Source organism: Myotis yumanensis, unplaced genomic scaffold, assembly GCF_028538775.1.
Source record: "Myotis yumanensis isolate MYYU_CA2020_CCGP unplaced genomic scaffold, mMyoYum1.0.hap1 SCAF_2, whole genome shotgun sequence".
Classification (NCBI taxonomy): Eukaryota; Metazoa; Chordata; class Mammalia; order Chiroptera; family Vespertilionidae; genus Myotis; species Myotis yumanensis.
The window spans coordinates 41419332-41445029 of record NW_027223753.1 but is presented as its reverse complement, the minus strand read 5'-3'; the positions used below and the strand labels follow the sequence as shown (position 1 = coordinate 41445029).

Genomic DNA, 25698 nt, shown 5'->3' with positions numbered 1-25698 from the left:
ACCCTGAGCTCTTCTCTGTTACCTTGAGAAATATGAAGACAATTGGTTGTCCTAAATTACCCTGGATGACCAATCATATTCATCCATTACATTCTCCATATGGTGTAGGAAAAAAGGAATTAAATAAAACATTGAGGATGTTTCTTCTCTTAGCCACTTCTAAAAGGGAAGATAAGAGGAACTAGCATTTATATAACACATTTTCTGCAGGTACCATTTTGTGAGATTTTACATGTAATATTTAATTCATATAACAACCCTGTGAGGTATAAATAATTTTATCAAAAATTGTACAGACCTGAAAAGGGCTTTGAAAGGAATTGGTTTAGCTAGGATTCGAGTGTAACTTTCATGGGTATCTATATATATAAAAAGCCAGCGACTAGAACGCAGTAATGACTGAACGACTCATTGCTATGACGCCCACTACAGCCAGTAAACCTGATGGATCGGGGGTCGAGCCAGCCGGCCAACCTCCCGCAGCTCCTCCCCCGGCCGGCCCCGCCCCTGATTGCCCCCTTACCCCAATAGGGGACGGAGCTGGCTGGCCAACCTCCTGCGGCCCCTCCCCCAGGCTCCTGGCTCCCCATCGGTCCTCGGCCCTTCCCCCCAGACAGCTCTGCCCCCGATCAGCACCCCCATTCAGATCAGGGGCAGAGCCAGCCGGCCAACCACCCATGGCCCCTCCCCCAGGCCACTGGCCCCCTATCAGTCCCCTGGACCCCGTTTGGGGGCGGGGCCGGCCGGCCCACCACCCACAGCCCCTCCCCATGGCCGGCTCCACCCCTAATAGCCGCCACCACTCCAATCAGGGGCGGGGCCCACCAGCCAATGCCCTCAGCCCTTCCCCCCAGCTGGCCCGGCCCCAATTGGGCCCCAATTGGGGTGGGTCAGCTGGCCAACCTCCTGCCTTCTCCTCTTCCCGACAGGCCTGGCCCCAATCTGCCCCGTTTAGGGCTGGGCCAGCCAGACCTCACCTATGCACGAATTCGTGCACTGGGCCTCTAGTATACTATATATGCCTACTTTATATGAGCCATGTAAAAGTTATGACTTTATTGTTGTTAAAGTTTCCTTAATAATTACACAGGTATTATTTATCTAAAAAATCACTTCCAGAAAAATTCTGGCTTGGTCAAAAGGAAGATGATAAAAAATACCTGAAGAGGTAAAAATTAATTTATCATACTTTAAAAAATATGAACAGTACTTTTAGAAACTTCACACGCTTCCTTATTTTCTTTTTTCATGTGGTGGTGCAGTCTGCAGAAAACAGCAAAAATCATGTATGTACTTATGTTTAAAACTTTAAAACCTTTTTTATTAGTTAAAAGTTATAAGAAAATTAAATAAAAATTATAGTTGGCTTGTGGAAAAGCTTTCTTGATTTTGAGTTATTCAAAAATATAAAATCAAAATTTCTTGTATACATTGGAATGCCCCAAGGTAATTTTATGCTGCTATTTTCCAGAATTTCTCTTTTGGTTCCATCAGATTATGGAAAAGATGGTTTCTTAGGGATTTGTGGGGAAACTTTTAAAATCTGCTATTTAATGTTAGGAATTGACATGATTTCTGTTGCCCTGTCAGTTAATTTTCAATCACTTCAAACAAAAATTTAATTTGAATTTTTAGCTTTCAAAAAATTAAAGAAACTTTTAACTATTTTATTTAGTGTTTATAAACTTGCGTGTTTATGGTCCCTTAAAGGTAAGGCTTACAGATTTGCAATTGCCAAGAGTTTGAGCACCGAACAGACTTTGGCTTTTGCATTTTGCTGAATAAACAATAAAAAATGAAGTTAATGAAAGACTATTGGTGTGCTTGAATTAAATTAGTGAGCCTCATCACTCTCTTAATTTCTTAAGAGACTGCAGTTTCAAAAGCAATAAACATAATGCCATAGTTTGTTTTTTTTATTACTTTTCTGGCTTGATATTTACATGGTATGTGGAAGAATCAGAGATAATATTTCTAGTCAGTTTAAACTTTTACATGCCTTTCAGGATTTGGATGTTTTAATGTCTGCTGTTTTATGTCCAGCATAAAGAACCCTATTTGTTTGTTTTCACACTGACTTCCTTTAATGTCTTTTAGTGTTATCTTCACTCAGACTCAAGGATTATGTCTTTTGGGGCTCCTATCATCCTGAGCTAGAGAAGTATATGAGACAGGGTAAATCTGTCCCCTCACGTAGAGGCTGTAGCCTTTTTCTTCTTCTTTTCCTTTTTTTAAGTTCTTAGACTCAGAATATTGAATTTAGTTTATGGCTATCTATAATCTTTAGCTGCGTAAATATGGAATGTTCCATTTCAGATTTTTTTTTGCAATTCCTTTTTTCCCCCCCTCAGGGTACAATCTCCTACAAAACCAGCCAGTTTCTCAGTAAAGTGGACGATAGAAGAAAAAGAGCTGTTTGAACAAGGGCTGGTAAATAGAGCAATTTTTGACTTATAGTAATATAATTCTAGAAGCAAATATTGATAGAATTATAAGGTTAAATTAATTTGTAGAGACTAGAAATTTCTTTTTAATTGCAGTGATCATATCTATAGTTTTTCTATAGATAGAGTGATGATGTATGTAGTATAGCACAAGAGAATTTAACTCACTTAAGTTAATAAAATATTAAAATAGATTTGGATTAATTTTTGGATAGTTTTTACCCTATTTTTATACTAGTAAAACCCCCAAATTGAGCTATTTCTTTAAACTATCTAGTTTAAAAGGCAAAATTACTTTGTTATCTGTGTATATGGAACTGTCTGTTTTAGGTTGAGTTATTTTTTATTCAGATATTTGGCATTGTGCATATAATCTAAATATTTCAGCGGATGTAATTGAAGACAAAACATGTTTCTTTTTTCATGAAAGTTTCACTGAGACCTATATAAATGTCTACAAGTTATATAATGGAAAAATATGTATGCCAATTTCTAATTCTGAAAATACTTCTTAATATGAAGACACTTTTAATAAAATATTCAGAAAAGTTTTTTAACTATGGGGAATAGGTTATATCATTTCCTTTAAGGTACATGTTACCCAATATTATACTAAATTAATTTTGAAATTATATATCTACATTACATATATAGGATGTTTATATAGTTATGTAGGATTCAAGAATGCTAATTGAAATATCACTGATAATATTTCTACAGATGGTGGGAAATAAAATGAGCTTGTATTTTTATAGTTAGTCATTACTATGACATTCATATATTCTGTGATGTTTTTATATAAATACCTAAACTATCCTTGAGCATTTTATCTCTTCCTGAGATTTTTATCCTGTGCTGTTATATTTTATATTTTTGTATTTTAGTCTGTTGCATGATTATCATTTACATAATCTAACTCTAACTAGCCATTTATTTAAATTGTCCCTTACCGAAGACTACACACACACACACACACACACAAACACACACTCACTCACACACACACACCAATGCAAGTGGCTTGTGAATTTTAGGTTATTATTGTTGACATTGGTAGTAGTTATAGGAGCTACATCTGCATGGTTCAAAATTCAAAAGGTGCCTAAAGTTTATAGGGTGTTAAGTCTAACTCTTGTCTCAGCCTTCAGTTTTCTCTGCCTGAGATAATCATTTTAATCTGTTTTTTTTTTGTGGATTCTTCCAGAGATATTTATCCCTGTATAAGAAAATGTGTATTTATTTATATACATATGTAGATATCTATTTATATACATAAACAGATATTTTAAACTTAAAATGGTTTCCCTAAAAAATAAATGGAACTATTGGTTGTATTTTAACCTTTTGATGTAGTTTGCTTACAGACTGAATTTTCTCAGGTTTGAGAGAAGGGAATTATGTGGTACTGAATGATGAAGGAAGATTTTTCCTTCCTTTTCATGGGCATAGGACTCTCCCTTTGCTCTATTTTAAAATTAATGAATGTTTTCTTTGCTCCTGTTGTTAGTGTCCCCCCTGTAAGTTTCATAGTGCCCAAGCCCTGACAGTCCCTACTGGTCACACTTAACAAGATCTTTCCTATCTTCAAAGTGCTCCATGCTGCCAGGTTACTTGCTTGACTTTATCCCACAATAAAGATAATGAATTCTGCAGTAAGTTGATCTCTGCTAGGTGTTAGTTAAGAGCAATATAGATAATTAATTTTTATTCACTAGTATAAATATTTACCCTGAAATATTTTCAGTTTTAAGAAATTAACCACCTATCAGATTTTCTCATGAGTACCACAAACAATTGTATAAATTAAGGTTTATCATTTGGGTCGGATCTTTGAAGATGACTTGCTACCATAAGTCATGACTGCCTGGCCTGAAGCCTGCCCTGAGGTCAACTCCCCTGAGTTGTGGCTGGGGTTTTTTGTTGGTGGTGGTTTGTTTTTCATAGCTTTAAGAATTCTAAAAAATTAGAATTGTTGAGCTACTTTGGGAAGTAGAGAGTATCTTGTGTTAGAGATATTATAAAGGAGATTTATGTATGTATCAAATGATAGACTTGATGCCTAAAAATCCCATTTAGCTTTAAAATTGTATTTATTCCTTTCTGTACTTCAGAACACACCAGAACTCCCTTGAGTTCTTAGTTTTTCTCACCACAGCTTAGTGTTAGCAAGTGGACAACCTTCGACAGTAGATGGGTGTAGGGAGGCGTTGCAGCTCTCTTCATTTGTGATTCTTGTCAGTTCACCGATGTCTGCGTAGAGTATAATGGATATTGTAACAGATGGAATCTGGGCAAGAGGGTATTTTTAAATTAGTGTCAGAACATATTCAGTTGATTGTATAAATGGATGCAACCTGCCTCCATTTCAGATACTTTTTTTTTAAGTTATCTTAAGATTTGGAACATCATAATGTGCAATATGAATACATACAGTTAGGAATACATAAAAGTGATGTATCTTTATTTAGATAGCTATGAAAAGAAAACTAATTTCTAAACCTTTTTGGTCAGTTGTCATTAAGTCCGGATTCTATATAAAAGAAGAATGTGGGCCTTGATTTTATATATATGAGGCTTCATTGTGTGCTTTAGAAAATAAATAAAGATGGGTTTTTCTTTTAGCTTGCTTTTTTTTAGTGTGGCAGTTGCTTAGAATATTAACAAGTCAGTTCAACAGAAGCAATTTCTTTTTCATTTTGATAATATAGGCTAAATTTGGCCGAAGGTGGACCAAAATTGCAAAGCTAATTGGAAGTCGAACTATTTTACAAGTGAAGAGCTATGCCAGACAGTACTTTAAAAATAAGGTAAGCAGAATATAACTATCCTAATTGATAATAATATTTTAAATAAAATTAGTAAGAAAAAGTAGTTTTTAATTCAGGTATTAAAGTCTTAATGTTCAAAGTTTTTAATAGTAGAAATATTTTATACCCATAAAGTACTCTACAGATATTTATCTTCAGAATCTCAAAGCATATCTTCAGTGTTATGATTGTTCCTATTGAATAGGTATTATATTATTCTACTTAATTTCATACAGTTAAATAGAAGAATAAAATATTAATTGCTCATTTAAAATATAATAAACACTTTAAAGAAAAGAACCATAAAGGTACAATACACCAGTGATGTACTCAGTTTAATAACATTGTATTTATTCTGCTTTTTGTGCCAGTTACTAAGTTTTCAAATTGTAATATTATTGGGGTTTTATCTTGATTTTTAATAAGGTAAAATTAGATGGTCCAGAGAAGGAAATACCAAATCAGAAGAACAGCAGTGATTTTCAGATTAGAAGTGAAGATGAAAGCTCAAAGTCATGGACCCCATCAAGTTTAAGGGGACGTGCTGATCCCAACTTGAATGCTGTAAAAATTGAGAAGTTATCTGACGATGAAGAAGTAGACATCACAGATGAGGCAGATGAGTTGACTTCTCAGACACCTCAGGAGAATCCTAGTAGTGATATTTTATTAGACACCCCTAATAGTAAAAGTAATGAAACCTACCAAGGAGAATGTATTACCTCTGACAGCAAGGAAGATCCCATTTCTAAATCTTCCAAGGAATATCTTCAGAATTCAAAGCACGTTGAGATGGAAACACTTTCAAGCTCAGGAATTAAATTTTGGACTGAAAAACAGAGCACCAGTGATAAAAAATCAGTTGAATTAAATGATCAGAAATGTAATAAACTGATGAAAAACTGTGATAAGCATAATGGAAATGGAATAGTAGATGATACCAGGCTGTTGCCTTCTCCGGAGCCTTGTGAAGTTCAGAAAGATTTGAGTGATCATGAAATGCTTTTTCATTCTTGCCAAATGGAGGAGGAGCACCATGAGGAAGAAGAGCTTAAGCCACCGGAGCAAGAAGTAGAAATAGATAGAAATATTATTCAGGAAGAAGAAAAACAAGCAATTCCTGAGTTTTTTGAGGGGCGCCAAGCTAAAACACCAGAACGCTATTTGAAAATTAGGAATTACATTTTGGATCAGTGGTAAGGAAGAATTATATTATAGATACTGTTTTAAAACTTATGATATTCTATAGTATTTTAATTAGGCTTATGCAGAAGTTAGTATTTTATAATGCTAATGATCCAGAGAACTTTAACATAATATATTTCAATAGGCATAACTTAAAATTTCTCGGAGTGAACTTTTTGGGGAAAGCTTTGGTAAACATTGTTATCTATAGCTATCTTAATCCATCTCTGTTCATTAGAGTGTTTGGGCCTGGAAAAAGGGGTAGATGATTGCCTTAAGAAGTACTTTCTTTGGGCATTGTTAGGAAGGTATAGAAAGCACTACTGTTCTGGAAAGGGGATAGCATAACATCTTTCCCAGTTTATCCTGTACTTTGAAATACAAAGAAAGAAAACTTCCATGACAGGATAATGTCATTCTAAATAGCTGCCTTAAGTGCTTTCAACTTTGAACCTCTGGCAGATTGTTCATTCCTTCATCCAGCTTTATCAGGAAACAGGATTTTTGATATATGCAGTTTACCCTTTAAAGTGTCAGTACCTTTTACTTAAATTATTTAGTGGGGATTGGGGAACATACCAAAAAACTTCCCACCTTATTAGCCTAAATGCTCTGAAAGTAATTTGAATTTTTCATAGTAGCTTAAGACATCGTTAAACATTCATAATTGTTATTGCTTCAGGATTGTGTAGGGCCATCTTTATAGAGGGCTTCTGCTACAATCTAGGAAGATTACCAAAGGAAAACAAGGCTATTAAATCATTAACCATTTTGCTGTACAATATTGAGTGATTTGGCTTTTAAGGATAATTATATTCTAAGAAAGATTTTTGTTCTTCTTGCAGGCAGTTGAGATTGCTAAAAATATAAGTTTGGGTAAGGGTGGAATCAAAGTAAAGAATATATATAAAGAACAACTGATATTGGCATAGTGCTTTACAGTTTACAGAAAGCTTTTCTGTGTTATCTGATTCCTTACAACAATCCTATAAAATAGGCAGCTGGTATTTTCTCTACTAGTATTTGATAAAACAATCCTGAGGTCAGGAGAGGTTTACAACCAGTCACTGACAGACTTCAGTGCAAGTCTTGACACTATAAATCACTCTTTCCATTATTCCGTATTGCCTAATTCACACTATTAAAAAAGATAAATTAAATTGATACCTAATTTGGTTTTGGAAATAAGAGGATGAATGGCCAAAATTGAATGACTTTAAAATAACTCAAAAATGTCTATATGAATCTACAGTGAGTATTTACTGTTACTTTAATCAAATTTCATTTGTTACTTCGAATTTTGGATTCTATGAGGCAGAATAAGTTATAGAGACAGTATAAATTATATAGAAGTAGTTTCCTAATATAATTTGCCTTAGTTCATGAAGCTAGTTAAAGTGTTGCTGTTTCAGTAGGTGAGAAAGCAAAGAGAAAGGTTTTGAATAGGAACTCAGATGTTCTCTTCAAAAATAGAAGAGAGAGAGAATTTAAGGACTGGATGTGGTATTTAAAAAAAATAGAAGGAAAAATTAATGTTTTAAAAATAAAAAGAGGCCTGCTTGACTTGTTTGTAGCTAAAAGATCCTTTTCATAAAAGCACATACAGTCAACTCCTTGCTTAGGGGAATTTAATAAAAGTAGTAACCAATACCATTATTGAGTGCCTACCAATGCCATGCTTGTATTTAAATCATCTCCAATCCTCTTGACAACCTGTCCTCATTTTACAAATGAGAACAATGAGTTTCAGAGAGTAAAAGGAAGTTGTTGCAGGTTACTATAAGTGAAGATAATATCCAAGATCTGTAGTCTTGACTCATTATTTTCACACTTCCAACTCAGGGCCTTGACCTAGACTTTTCATTCTGCCTTGGATGCTTTCCCCTCCACATCTTGCTGATCTTGCTTCCTTATCTCATTTAGGTCTGCCCAAGGGAAATTAAAGGCCTTCTCTAACCACCCTATCTAAAATAGCTCACATACATATCTCCTTCCTCTCATTCTCTTACCCTGTTTTTAATTTATCTTCATAGAATTTATTACCACTGAAAATATTATATTTTTATTTATTGTCTCTCCCCTCTCCCCCCTTACTCCCTCCCAGTGATAATGTAGGCTCCACACAAGGACAGATTTTTTTTAAAAAATCTATTTGTTCATTGTTAAATCCCTAATGTTTAGAACAATGCTTGGAATACAGAAGTCTCTTTATTTGTTAGGAAGAAAAGATTGAATGAATGAATCATCATTATATCATGAACAGATATTTTGAGAGGCTTTATCATTTGTTCAGCACTGTACTAGATTACTAAGTTCTGCTTAAAGCCTGTGATTTGGATAATCGTTAATGACATTAATTCAGTTTTTAGACTCCAGTTTTTTGGTAGCCAGTTATACCATGCTCATTTCTGCTTTCTTTTGTGCTGTTTGTTTTCTTTTAAAACATTTGAAATCTCAACTTTTCAATGGAACTTTAAAACCCACATCACAAACTACTTTTTACCATTCCTGAAATTTTACAGGATTTATGATTTCAAATATGGTTTTTGCTTAGAGAGGTCTTCCCCAAATACCCTATCTAAAATAGTCTGTGCCTATTTGTCTCACTGTATCCTTTTTTCTTCCTAGCACTCATTGCCACCTGACAGTACAATAGATATTATTCATTGATTTATTTGACTGTCTCCCCATTAAAGTAGTTCATGAAGTTAGTTAAAGTGTTGTCAGGAAGTGTTAAAGTAAGGTCAGGAAATTGATATTATTCATCTCTGTATCCTTAGTGCCCAGAACAATGCCTGATTCAGAGGATACAAAATAAAATAAATATTTGTAGGATAAAATAAAGATTGAATAAGAAATACCTATGTTATATGATTTATCTGAATACTTGGTTTGTAATGTCTGTTTGCATCCTGTCACTTAAAGTAAGTGCTTTAATTTCTCTGGCCTTTTTGTTTCTCATCTCTAAAATGAGAATAAAAAAATCTATATCTTATAGAGTTGTTGGTGAGGATTAAGGTATAACATCTGGCATAAGGACTTAGTAAATATTTACTGCTAGTATTAAGTTTTCTATTACTTTTACACTTTATATTGTACCATCTAGCATGGTACATTAAATATATTCAGTAAATATATGTTTTATTATATAAACCTTTCATTTCTTCATAATCTTTGGGCATTTCTTGATTCTTTTGGGATCCCCTATAATTTCTGTTTTCCACTGAGAGTAATCACTTCATAATTATTGGCATAATGATTAAAAACATAAAATTAAGTGCCCTTTTTAGTCAAGAATTCAGACTTAAATTTGGATCTATAGGTAAATGAGCTTCTAACTTAAAAGTCCTAGGATAACTGGCATCTATTGAATTTAATATTGGGAAAGAAGTAATACTTATAAAAATCACACTATTAAGTTATTGTATCATTTATTTTATCTCAGAAAAAAGTACACTTGGTTATAATGTATTAGTATTGTATTTACTACACATTTACATATTGAGAGGGGGTAAATTTTTAAGATATTTCAAATATTAAAAGTTTTTCCCAGAAATCTTTTTTTCATGTTTTTATTTACCCAAAATAATTGTACTTCCATCTCTTAATTAGGGAGATATGCAAACCGAAATACTTAAATAAGACCTCAGTACGTCCTGGCCTGAAGAACTGTGGGGATGTTAATTGTATTGGACGGATTCATACATACCTCGAATTGATAGGAGCAATCAATTTTGGATGTGGTAAACATAAAAACCCAACAACATCTTTTACTTGACATTTTTATCTTACGGCACCCATTAATTTCTTTGATGGTTAGAATTCAGGTGGATTTAGAGAGATGCTATAACATTTTGGAATAAGTGTATTGGGATTTTAATAAACAGATTTCTGTTGATTAAACTATATTTCCCTTTGACCTACAGTGAAAATTGGTGGAATAATTTTTAAAGGAAATACATGCAGTCTAAGTAGTAGAAATAATTTAAAAATGCAGTTCTTTGTCAAGTAAAAGCAAAATTATTTTATGAAAAGTCTATAATAGACCATTTAATTTGCAAATATTGTATTCATGCCAGAAATACTGTCTAGCAGTGTTTAAATAAGAGAAATAATTTATGAGTCTATACACTTAAGTGTAATAAAAGTGCCAAAATATTTTTCATGGAAGAAAGTTTTTTCATCCTGCTTTTTCTCAAATATAAGAGTTAATGAATATGTATATTTTTAAATGTGTTCTACCCCTTTATGAACATGACATAAACTTTTTGAAGAAAGATAATACCATAGTTGCAAAGTGATAAAGTAATTAGAACCTTGCAACCCATGGTTTGAGAAGAGTGTTCTGTAGTCTGTCTTTGGAAAGATAACTAACCAGAAAACATCCCATCAGATGGTTTTGTTTTATATAGAGGTAGATAGAATTTACAGTTTGCCCTGAGGTCTTTGTTTTAGTGTCTTTGTTTGCCCAACGCACTATTAGGACTGGCTTTTCAGGAAAACTAAGGTGTCATAGTTTCCTCAGCCACTGAAAGAAAAATGAAATCATGTTTTCTGTATTAGACTTCCTAAGTTCGCAAAGTGGACTTAATAAAAAAAGTTAAACAAATTACTCATTTCCTAAGTATCACATTTTATTGAGATTTCCTTATAATAAACTATAGTATTACTTTTATGTGAGAACTAAGTGGCACATAAAATATGATTGCGGAGTATGATAGAAACATGGAAGCTCTGGTATAAAGAAACTTGGAAATTGGCTTACAATATGTAGTCAGTGTAGATGTGTCCTCCTTTTTAACAAATGAAAAAATAGATTGTTTTGTTTTCCCTAAATTCCAATAGAACAGGCTGTATATAACAGGCCACAACCAGTTGATAAAGTACGAATCAGAGACAGAAAAGATACAGTAGAAGCATACCAACTTGCCCAGCGTCTGCAATCCATGGTAAGCAGTCACCTCTCTCACTAAATGATCTCTCCAAATCACTCTTTACCCTGTTAAGTAAGGTATGTCTGCTCTTCAACTGCTTGACAAGTGGCCATTTAGTGGAAGAACATGTTTTCTCTTGTATTTTACTTTGCCATTCACTTTACTCTTTCTATTCAATTTCACATAGTTTATAAGACAAAAACAAACAAAAATCCTCAAATTTCATTGGCAACGTTTAAGTGTAATGTTTTGCGAAAGTGGCCTTAGACTGCTTGCTTTGATTCCTAAATCTAACATTTTATTTACACTGTACAGTGAAGCACTTTTATTCTCTTTAATTTATTTTTTGTTTGTTTAAAATTCTTACTCTAAGATTCAGCCTTTTGGAATAGTTATCGAAAATAGTTTAGCCTTTACTTTTTTAATTCTTGAGGTTAGTGAGTTTTACAATAGTTTAAAAGTCATGAATTTTATTTAAAAAATAATCCAACAAGTCTCCTAAAAGGCAGAATCAGGTTGTGAACAAATAAATAGGTTAAATTGGTAATAGGTGAGATAAAAAAGAATAAATACTAGAGTGAGTATCTTTCTTAGAGTATTTGGACTGAAACCAGTTCTACCTAGATTTACTGTAAGAAAGGATGTTTTCAAATATAGTTGCTGGAGATGTTGCTAGTCAGACAGTGTCCTCTGGCAAGCTAGTCCATTTAAAGGCTTTACATGGAGTTTGCAAAACTGGATATTAGTAATGCAGTTATCCAACTTTGTAATTTTTTACCATTTGTATTAACTAAGCAATCTTTTCCTTTCTAAGACAAATATAATTATTTTGCTTCTAATTTTCAATATTTTCCCCAAATTTTCTGCCACCAGTGATAGAACAGGTAGTCATTTTCTTGGGGATTCTTTTTGGTCTTAAAATTATATTTCTTAAATGTTTTTATTGATTTTTTTAGAGAGAGAAATATCGATGTGAAAGGGAAACATCGATCAGTTGCCTCCCATATGTACTCCGATCGGGATCGAACCCAACCCACAAACTGGGTGTGTGCCCTGACCAGGAATCAAACTGGCACTCTTGAGTGTATGGGATGATGCTCAACCAACTGAGCCACACCTGCCAGGGCAGTCTTAAAAATACTTTTCGTTTGAATGTTTTAGCTCCCAAATGGTGAAAGGAAATGAAAATTAAAGACGAAATCCCAGAATACAGAAAATCATCACTGTTTTATTTCTGAGTAGAGTGCTAACTATTGAACATAAATTAATAAAATGAAATTTAGTCAGGCATTGCTGATCGGGGATTACAATATATTAATGGAGAAAATGCTTTTTGGAAAATCATTTTTGTTTTTTTTAATTAAAATGTGCTGTGATTTCTCCAAGTGAATCTTGTTACCTTTTGCTTTATTTTCACCTCATCACAGCGCACAAGAAGGCGTAGGGTCCGAGACCCATGGGGAAATTGGTGTGATGCGAAAGACTTAGAAGGACAGACGTTTGAGGTAACCTTGACCTTTTCAAATGGCTCATTAGTGAAAGTTGTTTTGTCAGTACATATTTGTATATCTCATTGTCACAAATATTATATTTTAAAAACATATACATATTTGTATGTCTCATTTCCACGTTGTTTTGTCTAGAAGTTACTAATAAACAGCAAAGTAGAAGGGTTTGGTGGTGCAGTTAACTGGGAGTTGGACTCATTTTCAGAACTTTGATTATCTATTTCTACATTCTGCTCTCGAGCTCAAGAATATTTTCCAGGGTGCCGGGAAGTTGGTATGCCCAGTTCATTTCAGTAAACATTGCTGAATGACATTCTGATACCCAATTAAAATATTGTCTCAAGGATTAGACATAATGCAAATATTGAAGTATTATTTCTACTAATAAAAACTATGGTCCTAAAAAGAAAATAGGCAATGAATGTGTGTATGTATACACCCACACGCATTTTACATATGTAATTTGTTTATGAACAGCCAGTGTAGTATAATGGTGTCATGAACAAGGGAGCATCCCCAAAAGGAGCCATTCACACGCATTTGTGTGTTTCCACAATGCCAGGTTTATTAGGGAGACCGCCCAATAACCCAGTAGAGTCACACACAGATTACACAGAGAGGGGGAGCTTGTGCTATAGAAACTAGCAAAGTGAGCACCCTTTTCAAAGTCCTAGCCTCTGGTGGTGTCCCCAGATGGAGAGGCGGGTGTCGGTTTTGAGCTAGGCGGCTACAGTGATGGCACACATCTGGTGAAATGGAAGTGGCAGGGCTCTGAGCAAGACCTGTGGTACAGCCAAGCTTAAGTGTTGGGTGATCAGAGCTCTGAGTTCTTAGCCACCAGGGGTGGAGGTTCCCCTTTCATATCAGTGAGTTCTTATCCAAGTGTCCAGACTTGTGGTTTTGGCCATCCAGACCCCTCCTCAAACTTGACATACACTTGACATAATTGTCATGGCTGATAGTGACTCCACGTTGGATTGTCAAAGGTGTCCAAAAAGTCCACTCTATACAAATGGAAAATGTGAAAGTAGATAATACCTCCCTCAAACGATTTTTGTGAGAATTCAGTGAAATAAATGAAATAAGGTATATGAAGGTGATAAATATTAGTCTGTTCTTTTTTTCACCTGCTCCCTCCCCCTAACCTCACAACTGAGCACAGTTCTAGGCACAACAATTAGTAATCATGTGTTTCCATCGCTTCTCGGCCTTTTGGCTAAGATCATGTGTAATAATACATGGTTCCTGCCTAGAAGTAATTTAGATTAGTAGAAAAGATAAAGCCTGTGGTTAGTTCTATAATATTGTTCCCAAGAAGTATAAGGTCCTCTCAAATGATATGATTGGGAAGTTTTCACAGAGGATGTGATATTTCATTTGTGTCATGAAGGATGAGCTAGAGAACCTCAAAATGTAGAATGTAGGTTAGGGCATTCCAGGCTGAGGGAGCAGCACAAATAAAGGTATAGACATGGAAAAATACTAGAAATGTTCTGGGGAAAAGTGCATAGTTCATTGAGGCTAGGCAGGGGTGGGCAAACTTTTTGACTCGAGGGCCACAATGGGTTCTTAAACTGGACCGGAGTGCCGGAACAAAAGCATGGATGGAGTGTTTGTGTGAACTAATAGAAATTCAAAGTAAACATCATTACATAAAAGGGTACGGTCTTTTTTTTTTTTTTTTTTTAATTAAATCTTTATTGTTCAGATTATTACATTTGTTCCTCTTTTTTCCCCCCATAACTCCCCTCCTTCCAGCTCCCACCCCACCCTCCACCCTCACTCCCCACCCACTGTGTTCATCCATAGGTGCATGATTTTTGTCCAGTCACTTCCCGCATCTCCCACACCCCTTTTCCCCCCAAGAATAGTCAGTCTATTCCCTTTCTATGTCCCTGATTCTATTATAATCACCAGTTCATTCTGTACATCAGGTTATTTATTCACTTGATTCTTAGATTCATTTGTTGATAGATGCATGTTTGTTGTTCATAATTTGTATCTTTAACTTTTTCTTCTTCTTCCTCTTCTTAAAGGATACCTTTTAGCATTTCATATAATACTGGTTTGGCGGTGATGAACTCCTTTAGCTTTTCCTTATCTGTGAAGCTCTTTATCTGACCTTCAATTCTGAATGATAGCTTTGCTGGATAAAGTAATCTTGGTTGTAGGTTCTTGGTATTCAGCACTTTGAATATTTCTTGCCATTCCCTTCTGGCCTGCAAAGTTTCTGTTGAGAAATCAGCTGACAGTCGTATGGGTATTCCCTTGTAGGTAATTGAGCCTCTTTCTCTTGCTGCTTTTAAGATTTTCTCTTTGTCTTTTGCTCTTGGCATTTTAATGATGATGTGTCTTGGTGTGGTCCTCTTTGGATTCCTTTTGTTTGGGGTTCTCTGCGCTTCTTGGACCTGTAAGTCCATTTCTTTCTCCAGATGGGGGAAGTTTTCTGCCATTATTTCTTGAAATAGGTTTTCAATATCTTGCTGTCTCTCATCTTCTGGCACTCCAATAATTCTGATATTAGACCGCTTAAAGCTGTCCCAGAGGCTCCTTACACTATCTTCACACTTTCGGATTCTTTTTTCATTTTGCTTTTCCAATTGGGTGTTTTTTGTCGAATCTTTTGTTTGATTATTGTGCTCCTCTGGTCTGCTATTGGGTATAATATTCTTTATTTCAGTCCGTGTATGCTTACTTTCTAATTTCTTTATCGTAGCATCGAGGGTCTCATTAGTTTTCGTGAGGTTCTGCACAAATTTATGGCAAGCCCTCAAAATTGCGATTCTTAGCTCCATATCCTCCATTTCTGTCATGTTTTTTTGTCTCCGCATCTTTTATGCTTTCTTGGTGCACCCCCTTGTGGTCTCTGTGCGCAGTCTTGTTCTAGCCAAGCCTTAATTGTTGTAGTTAACACTAGAGGGGTTTGACCACCAGGCCGACTGGCTATAGGAATCAGCTGTATGGAAAACGTCTGCCTTCTGGGGAGGCGCTAATCCAGCCTTTGCCTGAGGCGATCGGCAAATGGCTGTGCGCAGGGTTTGGGCGGGGCGGGATCAACAGGGCGGGCGGAGGGAGCAGTTATGGCCACGCTCAGTCCCGTTCCCAGAGGCTCTGCTTCTCAGAACCCCGGCAGCCGCTGCAAACTTCGGAGAGAAAGCTGCCCTCAGGTTCCAACTGATGCCGGATAATCCCGCTTCTCCCGTTTGAGTCTGGGTCCCTAGAGACTCGCCCGGATCTGGAGCCCAGAGTCTGAGACTCACTCCCGACAGAAAACGACAACCGCGCCCTCAGCCACCAGCCCGCTTTGCGCGCGCACCTCGGTACCTTTGTATTTTCCACACTGCGCCGCCTCTGAGCCTCGATTTGCTGTTCTCTTTCCTTCTAGTTGTAGAGTCTCTCTTCAGCCAGCCTTCCTGTGGTTCTGGGTGATGTCCGTTCAGTCTTTTAGTTGTATTTTTGAAATGGTTGTTTGCGGCAGCGGTCTCCGGTGTTTACCTACGCCGCCATCTTGGTCTCCTCTTTTTTTTTTTTTTTTTTTTTAGTTTTATTCATTTCAAACGGGCCGGATCCGGCCCGCGGGCCATAGTTTGCCCACGGCTGGGCTAGAGTGTAAGGTTGGTAATAGAAAAGGAATGAAACACTTCTATTTACAAAGGACTTAACCATGTCTCGACACTATTGTCAGTATTTTACAATCATTAAATAAACTTCACAGTAACATCAAGACATAGTTATTATTACTGTAGTTGTTCCCATTTTAAATACTGTATGAGGAAACTAAAACACAGAAAGCTTTAGGAACTTGCCTGGGGTCACCCAGCTAGTGAGTAGCAGATCCAGGCATTTTACCTCCAGAATCAGCTCTTTATCATGACCACTGGGATGTCTCTCAGTTGTGAAAGAAAACGCAATACTTCCTGACTAGAAATGGGAAATAAGAAAGAATACAGACTCAGGTGATTCTGAGTTTTTTGACCTAGGGTACCATTAGTTAAAATCAGTAATTCAAGAGAAGGAGTAAATTTTAAGGTTTGTATGGCTATATATTTTGGAACAATTTTTTTTAACCACATTATTCAGCATTTTTCAGCATTTCTGTTTATTAGTAACAAGAAGGAGACACACCTATCAACTTTGTCTTGTTCTCACGTGTCCTTAAATATGGTTTTAAAGGAGTATTTTTATTAATTCTACCTCTCAATGGTTAATGGATCCATGATCGACTGGTGTTTTATATTTTAGCATCTCTCTGCTGAGGAGTTGGCAAGAAGAAGAGAAGAGGAAAAATGCAAACCTAATAAATCTTCAAAAGTGCAAAGACCAACAAAAAGGTATATAAATGTGATTCTTTAACTTATCATAAATGATTAGAAAATGCACAGAAAAATATTTGAAATAGTTGCATTGTATTGTTCACATTAAGTGAAAAAATACATGTAAAAATTTTGAAATTTTTTATTTCATTGCTTATCAATTTGGGACACCTGGAGCACAAGTTTTAAATTTGTTCAGGTTCAGTGAATGTAACCTATCTTGAAAAGGGGACTTGTTTATGACAGATGGTCATTTAACTCAGAAATTATGAATAGATAACCTCATGAAGTAACTGGTTCTCTCTTTGGCTGGTGCTGATTGTTAGCAATGCGGTTTTTGTTCATTTATAATCTAAAATTTGTAACTTGTAACATTAAGGGTCACCAGGTGAGTTCCATGTGTTGATTTTCTAGACCCCTCACTTTGTGCAGATGTCCCATTGAATGGACTATAGTTTTGTCAGTGTCCCTCTTAAAACAAGACATTCAAGCCCTGGCCAGTGTACCTAACTGGTTCCAGGGGTGGGCAAACTTTTTGACTCGAGGGCCACAATGGGTTCTTAAACTGGACCGGAGGGCCGGAACAAAAGCATGGATGGAGTATTTGTGTGAACTAATATAAATTCAAAGTAAACATCATTACATAAAAGGGTACGGTCTCTTTTTTTTTTTTAGTTTTATTCATTTCAAACGGGCCGGATCCGGCCCTGCCCACGGCTGGGTTAGACCATAGGCCCATGCTCCAAAGGGTCATGGGTTCGAATGTTAGTCAAGGTCACAAGGCCACTTACTTGGGTTCAGGTTCACTCCTCAGTCCTTGGAGTGCATGTGGGAGAAAACCAATCAATGTGTCTCTCTCACATCGTCTCTCTCTCTTCTCCTCTCCCTTTCCCTCTCTTCATCTCCCTCTCTCCTCTCTCCCTCCCTCCCTTCACTTCTCCTCTCCTCCCTCCCTAACTTTCACTCTCTCTAAAAATCAATGGAAAAATCTACTGGTGAAAATTACTAAAAAAAAAAGACAAAGAAAACACAACATCCAAGAATGCCCCTAGGTCATTTTTGAAGGAAATAGCCCTGATACTTACCAGTTGTAATGTCCCTGGGTAAATTACTTAAAGCCTTTATAAGCCTTAGGTCCTCATTTATAAAATAACTGTAATAGCTAACACTGTTAGTTATGTTTTAAGCACTTAATGTCATTAATTCACTTAATCCTCATACCAACTCTATGCAGTAGTTAATATAATTCCCATTTTATAGCTAAGGAAAATGAGAAGCACAAAGTATTTGGAGTAACTTGCTTATACTTGTTACTGATGAGGCTATGATTTAAACTCAGTCATTAAGGCTTAAGCATCCATACTCCTGACCATTACACTACAGTATATGTCAAGTTATAGTTGTGGGAATAAATTATATGAGATAAACTGTAAGAAATATAGTCATCCATAACCTAGAACTTTTCATCTAGTAATCCAGACAATCTAAATGTGAGACTTCTATTTATTATGATTGTCAAGTCATTGTTCCAGTTTGTCAGGATTTTTAAATCCAGATCCACTTTTTTATTGTTAATCCTCACCCAAGGATATTTTTTCATTGATTTTTAGAGAGAGTGGAAGGGAGGGGGAGAGACAGAGAGAGAGAATCATTGATGAGAGAGAGACACATCGATTGGTTGCCTCTCGCATGTGGCCCTGGTGCCCCAACCAGGGCCAGGATGGAGCCTGCAACCCAGGTATTTGCCCTGGACCGGAATTGAACTAGGGACCCTTCAGTCCGCTGGCCTACCCTCTACCTACTAAGCCAAACCGGCTAGGGCAGATCCACTTTTCTTATAGTAGCCTCTGTAATTTTGAATCATCAACATGTCAGTATGCTTGCTTTTTCCACCATTGATCACTGATTAAAATATTTCCCTGGGATAAACATAAACTTCAGCATTATTGTTTAATCAGTTAGGTACTACAGTTAACCCATATTTCTTCATCTATGCAGAAAAGTAATGATAGCAGATCCTTCTTATCAAAAATGAAATATAGGTCTACTTATCACAACTTCTATTTTCACGAACCCATTATTATCCTTAGTAGTCACCTTTTCACTTGCTAAAGGCTCACTAATCAGCTATTTAAAAATCTTTTCTAGAATTTTTCTAATATTCAACATCTGATTCCTCTGTTTCTAAAGTCTGCTTATTTTGTGTTTTGAAATAAGACCAATAATTGCCTATTCCAAGGCTTCCAATAATTTTCACATTCTCTGCAACTCCTCAAAAAACATGGACAGTGATTTCAGATCATGGTTCTTCAGTGCTCTGGGATGCATATGTGCTCTTGCTATTTTCTCATCTATCTTGGCCTTTAGTTTCTTTTTATTCATGTTCATAAAGCATTTTCTAATTTGAAAATTGTTCTTTTTTCAATAAATGTTTTTTGGATGCCTACAATATGTCAGGCACTGTTCTAGGCCCTTGGAATGCAGTATTCAACAAACAAGGTACAGTATGTGTTCTCTTGGAGCTAATAGTCTCAGGTAGAATAGGAACAAAATAGTTTCACTCTTTTTCAGTTGTGTTAACATGAACATATTCTTTGTTTGTTTATCTGAACATAGAGAAACTTTTCATTCTTTTTTAAAAAAATATATTTTTATTCATTTCAGAGAGGAAGTGGGGAGAGGGAGAAAGAATAGAAACATCAGTGATGAGAGAGAACCATTGATTGGCTGCCTCCTGCATGCCCCCACTGGGGATCGAACCCACAACCCAGGCATGTGCCCTTGACCGGAATCGAACCTGGGATCCTGCAGTCCAGTGCTCTGTCCACTAAGCCAAACCGGCTAGGGCAAAACCTTTTCATTCTTAATATATTTCTCAGATCTCAATTCTTTACTGGCTAAAGCCTTTCTATCATTTCTCTTCAATTGGTTAACATTTGCCTTTGTATCTGGACTTGCTTAGGTGCCCCTCTTCCCATCTTTTTTTTTTTTTGCACTTTTTCATTTTAAAGTATTAGTTTATTATAGAACTTTCTGTATACATTCATTTCTTTAGCAGAACTGTTTGTCATTTATTCATTCAACAAATATTGAGTCCCTACTCTATGCTGGCCATATTATTATATGGACAGAAATGTTTTTGAGAAACTTCCATCTTTGTTGACATTTCTTTCAGGTCTCATGTCAGGAAATTGGTTAAATCTTCATTGAACTTTTTGAAATCTGCTTTCAGTGTAGGATACATATCTGACCATTTTTAATGTTCTCTTCTCTTCTCTTTGGATATTTAAAGAAATTAGGATAACAGAATTACTTTCTCCCATAAGTCCTGTCATTCCCCTCCCCCCCCCCCCCCCCACCACCACCTTTTTAAAAATCAAGTCCAAAAGAGTAGTGCTGCTTTCAGAAGGGTTGTATGGAACATTTTAAGAAAATTTCCGTGTTTAATATTTTTCTCTCTTAGACAGTAGGTTTTAATTTATGATACACATTTTCAAATTTGTAAATGTTATTTTCCTAATCTTGTTGAGATTATATTAGAAATAAATGTTTTTCTTCTTTTTCAGCTCATTTGATCCCTTCCAACTGATACCTTGTAATTTTTTCAGTGAAGAAAAGCAGGTACTACTTATGCATCACTGAATGACCATACATAATGCCCTCCCGTCAGACATGAAGTACTTCTTCAGTGTGTGCAAGGCATATATATGTATAAAAATAATAGTGGGCAAGGCCGGGTAGATACTACAAATGGAAAATGAAAGGGTTTTAAATGGTAAATTGTTTTTGAAGTTTGGTTCTCACTGAGCTTTGATTGGTAGTGAGACCTTGGTATGATAGGTGATAGGTAAAGGAAAAGAGGGTGGACATTCCAGTGAGAGAGAACAGATCTCTATTTTTATGCTTCCCCATTTTTGTTGTGTGTTTTTTATATTTCAGGAGCCATTTCAGGTGAAAGTGGCTTCAGAAGCACTTTTAATAATGGATTTGGTAAGGATAATCTATTGTGTTTACTTAGTTATTCTGATTTGTATTCTTGTGTATTTTTATTGCAGGCATAAGAGAGAGTATGGAAGACCTGTATTTTGGATCTTAACTATCCTCTTTTACAAGGAATCTAAAACTAAGTCTTTTCTTTTGGAGAAAAGCCAAACAATTGCATGTTTCCATATTTTAGAGAAAATAAATTAATGTGAGTTTTTGCAGACTGTTTATCATCATTAACCCTGTTTTCATTTCCTAGTGACCTTTGTCTGCTGCCTTCTAGATAACTACAACAAAACAATACTCAGATTTTGGAGTTGCTTTGTACTAAACTACTGAGACTCCATAGTTGTGTGTTTGTTTATGGTCTTTTCCTGTAGGATGTTCCAGAGTAACTTTTTACTTTGTATCCTTATATCTTTCCTAAATAGGGAGAGCAAATGGTAGCTTTATTTTGTAAGTGAAAAAGTAACATCATGGAGTGTTTGAATGCTTGGTTCAAAGCTTTGCAGACTGCAGTGCAGATAGGTCTGAAATCTAAGTCTCTGTGCTCTGAGCCTAGCATCTAGTTCCTCTAGCATACTACTTTATATTAGAAATGCATAAGTGAGTTTTATTCTGACATTTTTGTCTGGTGATTTGTTTGGGCTAAGTCTGTCTTGTATTTCTTTCAGCATGCTCATGTGTCTATGGCAGAAGTGATTGGTCTCTTAGGAGGAAGATACTCAGAAATTGATAAGATAGTCGAAGTAAGTTCTCAATTTTAAAGACTTTAAAAGATTTTGTCCTACTGCCATACCAAATATTTTTATAGATTTCGGTGACTTCACATATGATGTGAATGAGAACATACAAATGTAGAAAGTTATGTATTCCCAAAAGTGACTTAACATTCCATCTATTGAGTCCCTGTTTATGTTCCTTTACCACTGAGAAAGAGGGAACACTCTGCCAGGCCTTAGTTCTTCATTGCCTTCACCAATAAAAAGCTATAATCCCTACGAGGCCAGGAAGCATGTGGAACCTTATAGTTGAAACTTGGTGTGCATCATTCTGTTGAAATTATTATCATAAATAATAGGTGTCACTGAAAGAGGATGTTGGTACAGGTATTACATGGGCTGACCTGAAAATTAACAATAATTATGACCTTGTTTAATAGAAAGTGGATTCTGAGGTCCTAGCATATAGTCACATTTTTGGAGTATAATTCATTTGCAAGTTAAAGGCTGCCTATGATTGTAATCAAATAAAAGGCTTGGCTTTGAAATGTTTCTGTGTCTGTGTGAAAAAAGTAAAACATTTAAGTAGTAGAATTAACAGAATTTCAGTGTAATCATACAAGTTTTAATCCTTTTTAGGTCTGTGCAGCAGAACCATGTAACAGTCTGAGTACAGGACTGCAGTGTGAGATGGACCCTGTCTCACAAACACAGGCCTCGGAAGCCTTGGCTGTCAGAGGCTACAGTGTTATTGGCTGGTACCATTCTCATCCTGCCTTTGATCCCAACCCTTCCCTACGAGATATTGATACCCAAGCCAAATACCAGGTGTGTTATGGGTCTTATGTGTATGCATTCTGTAAATGATTGCAGATTCTCCCCCTCATTGCTTTCTAGTACATAAATGTACTTTTAAGGTTCCTAGCGAAGTATTGTGTTCTGATGTACTTTACATCTGGAGTATTTAAATAACTTGCATTTTTTTCTGATTACAAGAGTAATACATGTTTATTTAAATTTTGGAAAATGAGCTATTTTGTTTAATACAGACAAGCCATCAAAGTAACAGTGATAATTATTCCCAGAGCCTTAAAATTTTTTTTTTCTTAGAGCAGTGTACTAGTCAACTAACTTTGATCCAATTAACTAAATTTGATTTGATTGGATCAACTTCTGGCTAATCACATGCCCTCGCCCCCCAGATCAAGTGCCCTCTTCCGGCTCATCATGTGGCCCCACCCCCTTGAGACCTTGGATGGTCTCTGTTTCTGGGGTGCCATCTCCCTGGTTGGCTGTCTGGCCCTGCTCTCCCACCTGTCAACAGTGCCTTTGCCAAAGTACTTCCAGAAAATCGTTTGTGTGTGCTGTCTTTTTTTCTTTCTGCTGGGACTGTGACAACTGGTATTGAAAAGGAGAGAGGAGAGCAGTGGCCCATCTAGGGTCCATGCAAGAGGTCCAGAGCGGCCTGTGCAGTACCTGAAAGGCTGGGGGAGGGAAGGGTGATGAGGCGGGGGTGCTGACTAGTGAGTGGGAAGCCCTCAGGGCAAGTGGGGCACACACACAATCACCCCACACTCCTCTGTGAGGAGCAGCTGTGGCCCATTGTACAGGTGAGGCTACTGCAGCCCAGAGAGGGTGAGTGACTTCCTCGAGGGCAGCCGGCAGTAAAAGAGCAGAGCTAAAATTGGAACCCTCCGGTAGCCGGTACTGTGGCCATTTGCTCTGCTGGGCTTACCCCTTCCCCCCATCCCTTCTCCTCTACCCCCAGGGGACAGAGGTCCTGTCATTGCACCTGTGCCTCTGGGCGGCTGCTCTCTTTGTCCCTGAGTCACTCCCAGCTGGTAACCTTGGTGGAGTCCGGTGGGGTGAGGGTCTTATGTGGAGAATGCCCCACCTCCCCTCGCCTTCAGTGGCTTAGATTACAAAGTACCTTTATTTTTCCTTTGGCTTCTGCCACCTGCCTCCACTGGCAGATTTTGTTTTACTAGTACATCGAAAAGAAATGGATTCAGGGTCTCCAAACCGGCTGACTTCCTGCATTTGCTCAGTGAGACGTGGCTCTGCCCCCAGAGCCTTTAAAAATTGATGGGAACAATTAGGACAGGGACTGGGAATAATTGAAATAATCAGAAACATGTATTTTGCATCTCTGAGAAATACAAAGTTTTATTTTATTCTGCAATTTTATGCTTTTGCTATAGGCAGCTGTTTGTAAATTATTACCATATTGAGAAAGAATATAGCTGATGGGTTGTGAATATAATTAGTAAATATATTCATGGCAAATAAAGATTTTTTTTTTAAGGTTGGGCTGAACACATTTGGCCTGAAAACTTTAGTGTGGAATGACTATAGAAGACATTTCATTTAGTTGCTCTTTGGATCTGAATTTTTAACACACCTTTTTGTTTAAAATGTTGGTATGGATAAATACTGACTTTTAAATTTATGTAGTTCAAACTAATTGTACTTTACCTTTCATTGTAGAGTTACTTCTCCAGAGGTGGTGCCAAGTTCATTGGAATGATTGTTAGTCCCTATAATCGAAACAATCCTTTACCATATTCCCAGATTACCTGTCTGGTTATAAGTGATGAAATTAGCCCTGATGGCTCTTATCGTAAGTTTTCAACAAAAACAACTTCACCCTATTTCTATCTTTACTTCTTAGAATTCTACAAATCAAAGAATTTACAATTATGTGAATCTAGGTGCCTTGCACCTGGGAAATGACCCCCACTCTGTAGATTTTTGTAGAATGAATAGTATTGACATTAACTTCAGTTCAAAATGCACATAGCACATATATACATCATTCTTTAGCCAGTATAATTGTACAAAACGTTAAAAAGGAAGAATCACAGTTAATTTGTTCTCAATTTAGATAACTTATTAATCTCACAATCTGGATTTTGGGAGTGAACCTCTACTCTGATGCTGCTCAATACAGTAGCTACTGGCCACATAGAACTATTTAAATTAATTAGAATTAAATGACCCAAAACTGGACAAAATAGTGAGCCCCAAATTAATCAAACTTACTAACTTGGAAGAATTTCCAGTCATGGCACAAGGAGGAGAAACCCACCCAGAGCTAGGCTGACTCTGAGTTGAGGTGATGGAGGTGAGACCAAGGCAGCTAAATTTACAGGACAGAGGGCCAGAGATCAGAAGATCACATAGATTGTAGAAGGCACAAATTTAGTACGTACCAAGAAATGGACCAGCATAAGCATGTGAAGAAACTACAGCAGATGGGAGAGAGAATCACTTGAAAGGATTAGAGGGAACAGTGCTGGATGTTCACATAAGACAGTGCACAAGCATTCAACATTAGTGGAAAGTTCTGTTGGACAGAACTGCTTCTTAAATGGCTTGGCCATTATTAACACTGCTTATTAGGTTTTAATCTTAGGTCCTTTACTTTGCTCCTCTTGGAAATCTTCTGGTTTAAGAATTAAGAATTTCGCCGAAACCGGTTTGGCTCAGTGGATAGAGCGTCGGCTTGCGGACTGAAAGGTCCCAGGTTCGATTCCGGTCAAGGGCATGTACCTGGGTTGCGGGCACATCCCCAGTAGGAGATGTGCAGGAGGCAGCTGATGGATGTTTCTCTCTCATCGATGTTTCTAACTCTATCTCTCTCCCTTCCTCTCTGTAAAATGTCAATAAAAAATATATTTAAAAAAAAAAAGAATTAAGAATTTCTAGAAGCCATGGGATACCTTATATTTTGGTACTTTTACTGGCTCTTTCTCCCTTCTTCCTTCTTTCCCCCTCTCTCTGTCTATCTATCTCTGTCTA

The 25698-nt window shown here is 36.6% G+C and overlaps 1 protein-coding gene across 3 annotated transcripts in view; it reads left to right on the top strand.

Moving 5' to 3' along the window:
* MYSM1 (Myb like, SWIRM and MPN domains 1) overlaps positions 1-25698 on the top strand; it is a 39090-nt gene that overhangs the window by 9027 nt on the left and 4365 nt on the right. For 2 of the 3 annotated variants that reach the window (XM_070405223.1, XM_070405221.1), the window contains exons 4-17: positions 1091-1168; positions 1263-1286; positions 2352-2430; positions 5153-5251; positions 5678-6447; positions 10049-10179; positions 11282-11385; positions 12798-12875; positions 17121-17209; positions 20758-20812; positions 21131-21181; positions 21850-21924; positions 22537-22725; positions 24385-24517. In XM_070405223.1, coding sequence (XP_070261324.1) covers positions 1091-1168; positions 1263-1286; positions 2352-2430; positions 5153-5251; positions 5678-6447; positions 10049-10179; positions 11282-11385; positions 12798-12875; positions 17121-17209; positions 20758-20812; positions 21131-21181; positions 21850-21924; positions 22537-22725; positions 24385-24517 — 1955 coding nt within the window. The remainder of the gene's footprint in view (positions 1-1090; positions 1169-1262; positions 1287-2351; positions 2431-5152; positions 5252-5677; positions 6448-10048; positions 10180-11281; positions 11386-12797; positions 12876-17120; positions 17210-20757; positions 20813-21130; positions 21182-21849; positions 21925-22536; positions 22726-24384; positions 24518-25698) is intronic. The other variant, XM_070405222.1, reaches the window with a different exon arrangement.